The sequence below is a fragment of the Phyllopteryx taeniolatus genome, chromosome 3, assembly GCF_024500385.1.
Source record: "Phyllopteryx taeniolatus isolate TA_2022b chromosome 3, UOR_Ptae_1.2, whole genome shotgun sequence".
NCBI lineage: Eukaryota > Metazoa > Chordata > Actinopteri > Syngnathiformes > Syngnathidae > Phyllopteryx > Phyllopteryx taeniolatus.
The window spans coordinates 13,770,664-13,784,027 of record NC_084504.1 but is presented as its reverse complement, the minus strand read 5'-3'; the positions used below and the strand labels follow the sequence as shown (position 1 = coordinate 13,784,027).

The following is a 13,364-nucleotide window of genomic DNA, read 5'->3' as shown; positions in this document are numbered from 1 at the left end:
CAATTACGTTTTGTATTTTTTGTTTGCATTAAGCTAAACAGACTTGTTATCTGAAGCTAAAGCTATGTGTTTGTTTTTAATACACAGCATGTAATTCTCTCTATCTGCCAAACTGTTGCTTGGTGTGAAGTGAGTACTGCCATCATACAGCGCTCGGATTTCAAATTTCTGCCAATTGGCCAAACGACGGTTCATACCTTGAAAAACTTGAAAGAGCTGTATATTTATACACCAAAATGCTCAACCAAACCACATCATTTTGTTTAACTAAAATCCACTATCTTAATGCAAAAATATAATGCGAGATGCCATAGACGGGCTAACAGAAATTAGCAGATATGCTACGGTAATAATAAACCTTCAAACAACTGCTACCTTAACACACACAGAGCAGCAACACGTACACACAGAAGGCGTGCAGCTCTAGATTCAGATTTTTCTATATATTGTTGAAAAAATATGATTGTTTAGAAATCTTCAATATAGTGGGGTTATGAACAATCAACGGTGATTTAGCGGGGGTTTACTGTACTACATTTGTGAATTTTTTAATGGATTTTGTCATACAGTGAAGAAGACAATAGCTTTCAATACTCTCCACATGAACCAGGCAAAATGCTTCTGATCACTTCTCATTTTCCACCGCAACAAATGTGATGTTTTGATTAACAACACATAATATTGTACATTATAACATCAGGATGACTTACACGAGACAAATTAGTGTTGCCGGGGATCGTCCCACATGCATAAGTGTGTAACGCAAAACAGATGCAGCGTCCATACAGGACATTTCAGGAGAGCAAAGGAAAGCGGACAATAACATTCAGGGTTGAGCTGCACTCAAAGTTCACCGTGGCGGCTTTATTTTCAATACCTCTTCAAAGATTTTCAATATCGGCGACACGGTGTCTCCTTAGAGGGAGGGCTTTGAGGGGAATGTGCGTCAACTCGACAGCGCTTTGTTGTTGGGAAAGTCTATTTACGTAACATTTGGATTCCGGCTGTCTCTGCCGGCTTTTACTACGCTCCAGAGAAATTGTTCCAGGAAACAGCATTCCATTTCCCCTAAAATTGCTCGTACTAAGATACAATGACACCAAAAAACTGGGTATGTAGTGCCTCCTAGAAAGTTTTAAAACTTCAGCCCCCTATGCTGTTTCACTTAGCAACGTGAAACTTGGTAGACATGAGTAGACCCGCAAAAAGTACGAAGAACTGATGCCCAAAAATACACAGGAATGCCACCATCTTGGTGTGAAGTGGCCCTTTTAGTAGTGCCCTTCATAGTTCTAAAAAAACACGCATGATACTGTAGGTTAACTGAAGAATCTACAGTAAATTACCCGTTGGTGTGACTGTGAATGTGAACGTTTGTTTGTTTATATGTGCCCTGCGACTGGCTGGCGATCAGTTCAGGGTGTACTCCGAAGTCAGGTTTATAGTTATCTAAGATATTTTATTTATTTTATCTACATTACAATGCCAATGGTCAATGTTCTTTACAGCTGAAATTTAATTGTTCTTAAAAAGGATGCACTTCAATTATTTTGCCCTGTAATATCATTATATCAGTGGCATGGGGAAAAAAACAAAACATCAACGATACTGTCGTTCATCATGATAGCTTTTGGGGAAATATATCATCCTAAAAAAATTAGCTCTCATGGCAGGGTGAAACATAGTATATTGAGAGAGAGCAAGAGTAATGGATAACACAAAAATACTGTACAAATAAAAATCTATATTATAGCGGGACCGTGGAGGATTACTGTGTCTGTACTCTGTGATGATAAATTGCAGGTACTCATTGTTCCAGGGCTGGGACTCATTGTTTCCAAACATGTACATCCAGGGACTCAAGTAGTCTCAAGTGTAAAATGATCCGTGTGTGTGTGTGTGTGTGTTTTCTGCCCCAACGACTGGAACACTACAACAAATACTAAAACTTACCTCATTCATCTTAATATCATTATTTTTAAAAAAAATGAGAGGGATACTAATTGCTGTACCTGTTTTTATGTTTTGATTTGATTCACCATCTGCTAAGAGGAAATTTAATGTATTATGTAACTACTGTTGGGGAGTAACTAATCATATGGAACGGGATTACCTAATTTAATAATTAAATGCATGCAATTGTAATCCATTACGTTACTGGCAGAAAATATGCAATTAAATTGCAGTTGCTTTTAGAAAATTCCCATTACAATTTTACATTTACATTTTAAAAAAATACCCGCAAAAACACAAGATATTTTTCATATCACTTCCTCCTCTAAAGCAGAAGCTTGTGATTGGCTCTTTCTGGTCATGTCCCATTTTGCCGTAATATCAAACATGACATATTTTCTCATGTTCTGCCAGACAAAACCAGTCAGAAGACCACTTGGTTGGTACATCAAAATCCATCCAAAGGAGGGGCCAAAGGGGGGTCCAAGCACAGTATTAGGGGGGCACTCCCCACCCCCCCAGAACCGCCACTGCTTAAACTAATGCAAATGGGATGCACTTAATAGAACGGCAACCAACAAACTGCACAGTTAATCCCTCTCATTCACATTTTCACACCACACACACACTTATATATTTAGGCGACAGATTGGTACCAAAAACTTTGTAAATTTTTTATCTGATAATTATAAACGTTTAACCCAATATGTATTTCAATATTTATCATCACAGTAACAGTGTTAGATACATTTGTAGCTAGAAACGCTGTGCAAGTGAAGTGTATCCAAATCGCGTATTAGTAACAAAGCACTTACTCCATTTGAAACTCACAGCACCGCAGCACCAGTTGCTCACAGGAAGTCCCATCGATTTGGTTCAGGACTCGGACCAGGCAGTGACACACCTTCACTGAATGTACAATCTCTGCAGGCGTCATTTGACGACGCGCGAAATTAGCATCGGATTAGCAAAAAGGAATGTAGATGTTTTGTCATCCGCGGAGGTGGACTGAGGCGTGACTGATTTTGGAGTGACATCGGCGGGCTTGCTGTGGACTGTGCATGGTCGCCACCATTATGCGGGTCCGAAGCTAACCGCGACCTAGCTAGATAGCCGCTGGTCACATGAATTGAGTTTGATCGGAGACTCGCTTCTTCTTACGGGGATGGCCGACAGGGATTTACCCACGGCGGGGCTTCCCTCGCGGTCCCCCTCCTCCTATGGGGACCGCGGTTCTTCGGATGCGAACGGACACCGCCACCGCGACGACAGCCCGGACGAGACCCTCTCGCCCACCTCGGTGATTTACTTCAAGGAGGCGTTGAGCTCAGTCAACGTGAGGTTCGGGAAGGCTGGCGGCTCCTCCACGTCCCCCACTCCGTCGCCGCACAAGTATGACTTCCACATCGAGAGGGTCGACTCGAAGCGGAAAAGTGAGTGCTTTGTATACTTGTTACCATTTTCTAACAGCACACTTCAATGCAAGTTAGCCTCACTTTTTCATTTGTTAATGTCGGTCTCGAGACTGTGAGTGACTGACATATGCTAGTTTGCTTGCGAGTGTCTGGTCAATTTGCTTTTTAATTTAAAAACAAAAAAAGATACTGACTTTTACTTGTGTTTATATGTCAGACAAAAAGATAAGATGAGCGAATGTCACAGCTAATACGGCTAGAGGCTAACGTCAACAAGTTTGGTGGATCACGTGACCCTGTCCCGTGTTGGACTTCCTTTTTGTCAGACTGGAGTTACCCCCGCCCGCCGCCCGCCGCCCGCCCCCCTCCCCTTTCTCCTCAATAAATGCACATGACTTACTCTTGGTCATCATGTTTTTAAATCAAATTATTCTGATAGCTTCTACACACAAAAATGTTAGTTGTTTAAATAAGAAAATTAGCACTCATTATTTTACTGAATAAAAACACACATCAATAACAATGGATTGAAAAGAATTACAAATCAAAACTGTGAATAATGATGTCATGCTTTACTTTCTTGTGGAGCTCCTTCCGGTGTGTGTGCCTTGGCCACCAGAGGGGAATATAATACTAACATAATAGATACTAAAAGACGGTCAAAACTGCTCAGTAAGCTGGAGTAATATTAGTCATTTCCGTAGAGGATGAACAATATATGCCTGTGAGTATTGCAATGTTGTCCGTTGTTTACATGTGTTGCTGCACTATTAGTATTAAAATTTCCGTTGCTTCAAAGGTTATACGGTACACAACATTGATGCTAGTTTTGTTTGCCTGTCTGTGGCGTTTTGCACTGTTTTAGCATGAAGATGGCTGACTTGTAAGAAAGTTATGTGGTTTGTTTAGAGCGTGTTATTTTATTAAAATAAATGAAAAAATACACAAAGTGTAATTCTTTTTTGTGTGTTTAGTTTGACAGTAAACTTCAACTGCAAGTGGCAATGAACATCTTGAAGCATGCACTTGACCACTTTTTGAAGACGTGTTCATTATCTGGCAAACCGCTCCTTGTTGGGTTTGCTGCCACCATAAAGTGCTTGTAACTAAAATTTTTGCTCGTAACTAAAGACAAAAAATCGGACAAGCGATGGCTCGTATCTCGAAACTCATAAATCGGGTGAATCATAATTATATCGTCACCTTCCTAAAATAACAAAAATGTTGTTGTTTTTTTGCCCAAATCTTCTCATTAATACTGGCCACCTGCTAAACTCACCTACATCCTCAGTTGAACAGCTCATGCAATTCTACCCCTCAAATGAAATTATTTATAACTATAATATAATATTCAGTATTTGGTTCAGTTTTATGGGGGAAAAATGACTTGGGCCATTATTTGAGGAAAGTGATGATAAAACTGCTCGGTGATGAAGCGAAAACTTTATTTCAAATTTCTGAAGTGGCCCACAGCCATGTATTCCAATAGATTAGCCCCGCCCCTACACTGAGCGGCATCAGAATGAAATCTCCACATTCAGAACCAAAACGGGAGCAATCTCATCTAAAATGACATTCATACGAAGCAGGAAGTGGAGCAAACAATCTCAATTCTGAGGGGTTTCTTCCCAAATTATGTTATTGGTGGAAAACAAGGAAGTGAGAGATCAGAGAAAATTTCTTCATATTCTTCTTCTGCCTTGCCACCAATTTGAGGAAGTAGGGCAGGGAGCCCATGCTATTTGCAGAGTTTATACTTGCCTATAGATGCCACAAAATAGTGGCAAAGCATTGAAAAAAAGCATCATAAAAGAACACACACTGGTATTCCTTCTGGATGTATTTATTTACATGTTCTGTAACAACAGTGAAAGAATTATCAGCAAAGCAATCAACAACATGCATGTAGTATGTACACATTCATGAATCTATGTTACATAAACGACTATTATATATTATATATGTATCCAGTGGTTAAATTATTAGGCATTAGATCGCACACTATCTTAAATAACATGCTAGCACAGTCCATGGGCTCACACATGGTCATCTCAAACGCAGCTGAAAAAAACAGCACTAATGAATGGACTCTAATAACACGCATTGCCTACTCCCTAATAACAATATAGCAATTTTTATATAGTGGACCATAGGTTCACTCCTTGCTGTAATTCGGTCATTGCTGTAGCATAGTTACAATGTAATTAATGATCGACTTCAGCTGGTGGACCTTCCATAATAAATCCATCCATCCATTTTCTACACCGCTTATCCTCACTAACATTCAGTTGTTTTAAGCGGAGTGTATGTCATAAAATCAATACAAACAAAGCACTTTGTCTATCCGTGTTGTGATGTGTTGCTTTTTTTGTATTGGCGCAAAGCATCGTGGGCTGTATAGCTTTTATAGTGATTATCAGTTGCTCACTACTTTTCAAGTTGCATTGTGGGATACATTGAGGACACGATATAGGGGATAACCTATACGCACTACACATTCAACCAGAACTACAAAATGGCAAACTCATTGTATAGGGCAGTGGTGCCTTGTGATACAAGTGACCCGGATGACAAGTTTTTCAAGATACGAGCTGTTGTATGTGTGTGTGTGTGTATATATATATATATATATATATATATATCGCGTCACGTTTTATTTGGCTTGAGCAAGAAGATGACAGCCTGTGATTTTTTTTATTTTTTTTTTACCACATTCCTGCTGATTGGGTTTTTAGATATCCCTAACTGGGAACTCCTGTGCTGCTTACTAGCATCCTTGGCATTAGATTGGCCTCACTGGGGACCACCATTATACCCTCCCCCCTTTCTCTCTCTCTCCCTCTTGCACCATCTGCTCACGTGACGCCTCGCTGGCTGCTACGCAGCCCTCCTCCGCCACAGCGGTCGGCCATCTTGGTCAACACCCAGTGTGTATCCAGCCGCCACCAGCCCTATTTAGACTTCGGAGGAGGGTGGTGGGTGATTTTTTTATTTTTTCTTCTTCTTTGCTTTTAAATCCCTCGCCCGCACAAAAGGCAAGAAGAGGGAGGGAAAGGAGGTAGAGGGGCGAGAAAGCGCAGCACCTCAGTCAGTCACAGGAAGGAGGAGAGAGACACCTGCTATAGACATCCTTTTCATCCCCTCACTGGGAATTTCAGGGGAGCAAGCACACCGCCTGATTTTTGCCGAGTCATCACCATCACCACCACCGGCTGCCGTCATGTCGGATCTGACGCCCCAGAGCGAGACGCCGACGCCCACCACCGACAAGATCACACAGGCCGCCCGGGAGACCATCTATCTGTGCAACTTCCGCGTGTCGGTGGACGGCGAGTGGCTGTGCTTACGAGAGCTCAACGACATCTCCCTCACGCCGGACCCCGAGCCGGCCCATGAAGGTAGGATTCACGGTGTGGTTGCCAACCAGGACCTCCATCATCCTTCCGGCAGAAAGAGCGGGTTTGGGATGGTGTTGCCATGGATTTGATGCCATGAGATATGTATCTTGATGATGTATCATTTAGCCACCGTTGTAAAAAAAAAAAATGGCAATGACGCTGCAGTTAAGGTTGCGCCACTTGTTGTTGACTAGCTACTTCATCATCTCTGGCCTCGCCTTCCCACAAATCACTTAATTAATCCCGACTAAATTTTCTTCATAAATGGAGGCCCCATCGACCGTTGCCATGATTCAGAACAGGCAGTTGTATCTTTTGTTGTTGTAGTTGTTTTGTCATTGAAAAATTTCACAGTATACCACCAAACAAAAATGTAAAAAAGTGGACACAAAGGTTAATTAAGGGGAGAATTTGCAGTGTTAAAACTGCTAGCAAGACCTGAATGTAGCCTCACTTCACATATCCTCCCTGAGTCTCTGACCAAAGCAACGCCCCTCAATAACGTGCACAAGAGCGATTGTCACTATTGTAGAAGCAACAACTTCGCCAACATGATAATTAGTCACAGAATGCATATCCAGCTTCAATAAAATAGCAGCGCTAGCAATAGTAAGATTGCATTAGCACTCTACACAAGCCGATGTTAGCCACAACTGCTACGTTGGTAGCCACAGTTACCTTGAAAAAGTAACTTAGTTACTTTATTGATTACTTGATTTCAAAAGTAACTAAGTTAGGAAAAAAGTAACTTTTTAGTTACTTTCAGCAGCTTTCAAGTGGCAGGAATATCACTTATCCACATTACAAAAAAAGCATTAGCTTAACCGTACCCATTACTTGGTAATGTACGCCACACAAGTTACAGAAAGATGTCATCAATGAACAAATAACTTAAATATGAGTGTAGTTGAAGTCACATTAAATGTGCAACTTAGTGCAGACTTGACATGCCAAATAGCCACCTAAATATAAACAAGGACACCATTCTCAGTACACTTTAAAGACTCTCAACTGATAGACCGACAGACAGACAGACACAGACTGTAGCAACCCTGCCGATTGTGTGGGAGTCCATGAAGGCAATTGTGTGTGTATAGTGTACAACGAACCTTAGTATTGTCCTGTTTTGAGAAACTTGAAGTAGTGACTTTATTAACAGCTTGGCTATGCCAATCCTTCATGCCAAGGAACTACACTACCAGTCAAAAGTTTGGACACAGTTTCTCATTTAATACCATGAGAAAGTGTGTCCAAACTTTGGCAGGTAATGTATGTTGAAGTGAGTTAAGAAGTTTTTTGCTTTGCCTCCATTTCTAATTCTAAACCTTCATCCCATCAATGGGGAGCATCACTTGATTTTAGATTTCCCCTATTTGCAGCAGGGCTTAGTCCCTATCACCCATGAATAACGAGGTTTCACAGTGTGAATAATTAAACACGAGCCTCCCACCTACCCACAGTCTCTCAGCACCTGGAACACCCATGAACTTATGATCTCTCATTGCACACCAGTTGGCAAGGACTGAGCTTGGATTTACAGAATGTATGCATTTATATTTTCAAGGTCAAATTGGGCTGGTTTGACAACACGGCAACTCCAGATGCAGCGTTGTTCCCCCGCTTCATAAAATGCTTCAATTTGGAGCTGAGTGTGAGACTCACGGGCTTCCCCAGCTTAATTGATCGGGAAGAGGAAGCCCCGATGCTGGGTGAACCTGTGTGTCTGCACAGCCCGTAGAGGCCAGGCTCCGGCTTGGCATCAAATTGAAGCATATTGCCGTAACGTACGTATGGAGTGTCGATGGTAAACATGTCCTGTAATTCATGTGAGTTAATTAGCTAGCCCGCTGCTTTCTTCATCAGTGCACGAGCCGCTAATCACAGTTTGGCTGTGTGGCTGGCGGCGACATTGCTGGCTCAGCCCAGGGCCGTAGCTAGTCATTTGGGGGCCCATGGCAAACACAGTCACCAATTCAAACCAAAAGTCCCAACCGAGTACCAGCAGCGAGGAGGTTGATAGCCAGAAAGGCCAGCCATCCCTTGTACCTCCCTGGCCGTACCTGTAAGAAGTTTTTTAAATGGTTGGATGACAAAACAACTCCTTTGGAATATGCTGGGTTTAAGGGATTTTTTTTTCATTGCATTAATTTTATGACTTAACTACTTTTGAAACCATTACTTTTACTTGAGTCAAAAGCATGTGTAACGGACATGCTCTCGCCCGGTGGCACAGTGACCCCTGAGCTGCATTACTGTCTCCCCTCCCCCGCTGTGACTGATGACCACGGGGATGCCAGATTTAACTTTGCACAGGGACGCTAAATGAATTTCAAGCCAGTCCCAAGTAGCATCAAAGCTGAGACACAGACATCTGGTTCGTCACCCGGACGCTAAAATAATTAACTTCCACCCCCAGCCAGCCTGAAGGTGCTCACCAACAAAGACTTCTCTTTCCCGCTGTTTTCAGGGACATGCTCTTCCTGGCTGGGACAATGGATGGCGCACTATCGGCACCCACAGGTAGTGGAAATTACTGCAACCCTGGATTAAGTAATCACAATCTTCACTGGATTTGAATGTTATATAATATTGGAAGAACTTTACACGACGGCAACAGTGTTACCATTGGAATAGCGCCACTAGTGATTGTATTTCTGAAAATTTGAATGTCTGATGTCAAATCTGTTTGCCAACTGAACCGGATGAAATGTTTTACCCCACACAACACAAATGCCACATTGCAAATATTACAGTGTTCTCAACAACCACATACAATTGAAACATTCGTTACAAGGATTAAAGAGGATGTGCACGTGACAATGCAAAGCTTGAAAATGGTCTCGTTATCTTAAATCCAATAATTAATATTTTATTCCACTGGGTTTAAACCACAAAATAATCCTAAAATGCAAAAATAACATTCAGAGGCGGTCCAGCTCTCCTTTTGGTCCCGGAGGCGGGCGAAAAGGGGGGGGGGACCACCCCCTTGGCGGCTGGCCATAAAGGCCCGAAGCTTGTTTGTGGCTCTTCGTTCGACCAACTTGCCGAAGACTGGCTCATTGGGTATTGGGCTTCAATCTGAGTTCTGTCTTGCATGTGGGGAGTTTTTCTGTTCTCCCTGTGCTTCCCACATTCCAAAAACATGCATGTTAGGTTCAATGAAGACTTTTGGTTGGGTGTGAATGTGAGTGTGAATTTTTGTCTGTGACCTGTGACTGGCTGGCGACCAGTCCAAGGGATTACCCTACCACTCGCCCCAAGGTTAGTAAAGATGTACCCGTGACTCTGAGGACAAGTGCTCTAGAAAATGGATGGATGAATAGACAATACAATTAAAATAGATTAAAACTACTTGCTGCTTTTGTTTTTTAATTAAAATGTTCAATTCATGCTCTGTGTCATGTAGATCCCAAGGACCCCATCACCATCGAGAGGCTCAACCTGATGAACATGGCCAAGCTGAGCATCAAAGGTCTGATCGAGTCGGCGCTTAACCTGGGACGCACGCTGGACTCGGACTACGCCCCCCTGCAGCAGTTTTTCGTGGTCATGGAGCACTGCCTCAAGCACGGCTTGAAAAGTAACGTCAATGGCACTCTCTATTATCCGTATTTCCTCAAAAAATGGCTGTGTCTCCAATAGATGTCATCCACTTAAAGGAGACATTATGTACTTTTGATTTTAATTTAAAACGGATCCCCTCTTAAAAAGATGTCTGTGGCATGGTTTCGTCAAAATTCTCCAGGGATCAAGAATTACAGCCGGCTTTACACCCTACTTTTCTAGCCTCACTGAACTCTGCCTCTTTTTTTTGTCATATCCTTTTTTTGTTTTAAACTCCATTTTCACTTGACCTCAATTGTAATATTGTTTTGGTTTTTTTTTACGTTGCGGGTCAAATTAACACATTTTAAAGATATAGTAATAAAATAATATACAATAAATACTGCAGTCAAAAGTAGTTTTTCTGAGTCAAACTTCTCCTGCTTAGCTTAATAGTGCAATAAACAATATAATGAAAGTTAATAATGAGATATTAGGATTAGTTTTTGGGGTTTCTGGCACGTTTGGATAATAAAACACCCAGGAACATTATTGCTTGTTTCTGAGAAAAACATACACGACAATACCTTTCCGCATCACATCTGCAGGTAAATGCAAATTCTAATAATACAGACCCTTTTCAAAAAATTAGAATACCATGGAAAAGTTTGTTTCCATAATTCCATTCAAAAAGTTAAACTTTCATGAATTATAGATTCAGTGCCCACAATTTCAACAATTTCAAGTATTTATTTGTTTATTTTGACATAATTTGGGCTTCCAGCTCATAAAACCCACGAAATCAGGAATTAGGAATCATTTGAATTAGGGTCACATTAAATCAATCAAAACATGGTACTTTCAAAACAATACGTTCATCTTCAATACTTGGTTGGGAATCCCTTTGCTTTAATCACTGCCTTGATACGCCATTGCATTGAGACAATCAGCCTGTGGCATTGCCTGGGTGTTATGGGAGCCCAAATCCTTGATGCTTGCTGTCAGTTCTTCTTTGTTTTTGGGTCTGGTGCCCCTCATTTTTCTCTTGATAATACCCCATAGATTCTCAGTGGGGTTTAGATCCGGCGAGTTGACTGGCCAGTCAAGCACTGTGTTGGCATGGGCATCAAACCAGGTTTTGGTGCTTCTGGTAGTATGGGCAGGGGCCAGGTCCTGCTGGAAGATGAAATCTGCATCTCCATACAGATCCTCAGCAGAAGGAATCATGAAGTGCTCTAAAACATTCTGGTAGACTGTTGCCGTGACCTTGGATTTAAGAAAGCAGAGTTTGCCAACACCTGCACTGGACTTTGCAGCCCAAATCATGACTGACTGTGGATATTTCACACTGGACCTCAAGCAGCTTGGGTTCTGTTCTTCACCAGTCTTCCTCCAAACCCTTGGACCTTGATTCCCGAATGAAGGGCACGCTTTACTTTCATCGGAAAAGAGGACCTCGGACCACTGGCCAACAGTCCAGTCCTTCTTCTCCTTGGCCCAGTTGAGACGCTTCCTACATTGGCTCAGGCTCAGAAGTGGCTTGACCCGAGGAACCACGACAGTTGTAGCCCATCTCTCGGATGCGTCTGAATGTGGTGGTTTTTGAAGCTGTGACTCCCGCCTCATTCCACTCTTTCTGGATCTCTGCTACATTCTTGAATCTTCTGTTTGATGACGGTCATCTCTTTTACTGGTGCATCTTCTGCTGCCACATTTTGTCCTTCCACTAGACTTACCATTGATATGCTTGGGCACAGCGCTATGTGAACAGCCAGCCTCCTTAGCTATGAACTATTGTGGCTTTCCCATCCTATGGAGGGTATCAATGATGGTCTTCTTGCCAGTTGTCAAGTGTGCAGTCTTCCCCATATTGAACCAAACTGAAGCAATTTAATGACACCTGGGGGAAACCTGTGCAGGTGCTTTGAGTTTAGTAGATGATTAGTGTATGACACTCATTTTAAAACATTTATGGCCTGCAAAATTTGGGCTGATTTCATCACAGTATTACATTTTTGGGAATTCCTTATTTTGTAGGTTTTATGAGCTGGAAGCCAAAATAATGTAAAAATAAACAAATACATATTTGAAATTGTTTAAATTGTGGGCCCTGAATCTATAATCTATGAAAGTTACATTTTTTAAATGGAATTATGGAAATAAATACACTTTTCCATGATATTACATTTTTTTTGGGAAGGGTCTGTAATAGTCGTTATGCAGTATTCACACAATGTTCCTAAAGAGAATGATACATTTTTGCGGACGTCACGTCACCATCTGTCCCTCCTCAGCCAAAAAGACCTTCCTGGGCCAGAACAAGTCGTTCTGGGGGGCCTTAGAGCTGGTGGAGAAGCTGACGCCCGAGGCCGGCGAGATAACTGCCAGCGTCAAAGACCTGCCTGGCCTCAAGTTAGTTGAAATTCACCCATCCTGTCCCAAAAAATGGTGCCTTTATAGCTAACTAGAGAATGAATGCAATTTCTGTAGAAAGGGTGTGTGAATGCTGAAGCTGAACTAAAATGCTGTGGGAGTAATTAAATTGTAGAAAATTTAAATGTGAGACTTGAAATTAGAACGGTTTGAATCGGGCAAGAAATGTGGAAGGAGAAGCTAAATATTTAAAATACTTTATTTTGTAATTTGGGAATTAGATTTTTTAAAATGTTGGAATTTGGGAAATGTTATAAATGGTTCCATGTATGTACTTAATGAGCGGAACAGTTTGAATCAAAATGTAAAGGTAGTGGAATGATTAAAATTGGTGAAATAATAATAATAATAGAAGCATTCACACAATAACACTGAATTTTGAATGCCAGGACGCCTTTGGGAAGAGGCCGCGCTTGGTTACGACTCGCGTTGATGCAGAAGAAGCTGTCCGACTACATGAAGACCATAATCAACAGGAAGGACCTACTCAGGTTTATGACAGGCTCCGCATTTTGTCCTTTACTTTCATACTCATCATAAACCTTTTTTGTTTTTTTAATATATAAATGTGTGTAGTGAATTCTACGAGCCCAACGCTCTGATGATGGAGGAGGAGGGAGCC

At 41.7% G+C, this 13,364-nt stretch overlaps 1 protein-coding gene across 5 annotated transcripts in view; it reads left to right on the top strand.

The window, feature by feature from the left end:
• Positions 1 to 2,874: 2,874 nt before the first annotated feature.
• The window catches only part of rufy3 (RUN and FYVE domain containing 3), a 24,495-nt gene continuing 14,005 nt past the window's right edge, over positions 2,875 to 13,364 (top strand). For 2 of the 5 annotated variants that reach the window (XM_061767069.1, XM_061767068.1), the window contains exons 1-6: positions 2,875 to 3,386; positions 6,527 to 6,766; positions 10,173 to 10,346; positions 12,604 to 12,721; positions 13,132 to 13,233; positions 13,319 to 13,364. The exon at positions 13,319 to 13,364 is cut by the window's right edge and continues 78 nt beyond it. In XM_061767069.1, coding sequence (XP_061623053.1) covers positions 3,119 to 3,386; positions 6,527 to 6,766; positions 10,173 to 10,346; positions 12,604 to 12,721; positions 13,132 to 13,233; positions 13,319 to 13,364 — 948 coding nt within the window. In that variant the 5' untranslated portion in view covers positions 2,875 to 3,118. The remainder of the gene's footprint in view (positions 3,387 to 6,526; positions 6,767 to 10,172; positions 10,347 to 12,603; positions 12,722 to 13,131; positions 13,234 to 13,318) is intronic. The other 3 variants (XR_009787661.1, XM_061767071.1, XM_061767070.1) reach the window with 3 other exon arrangements.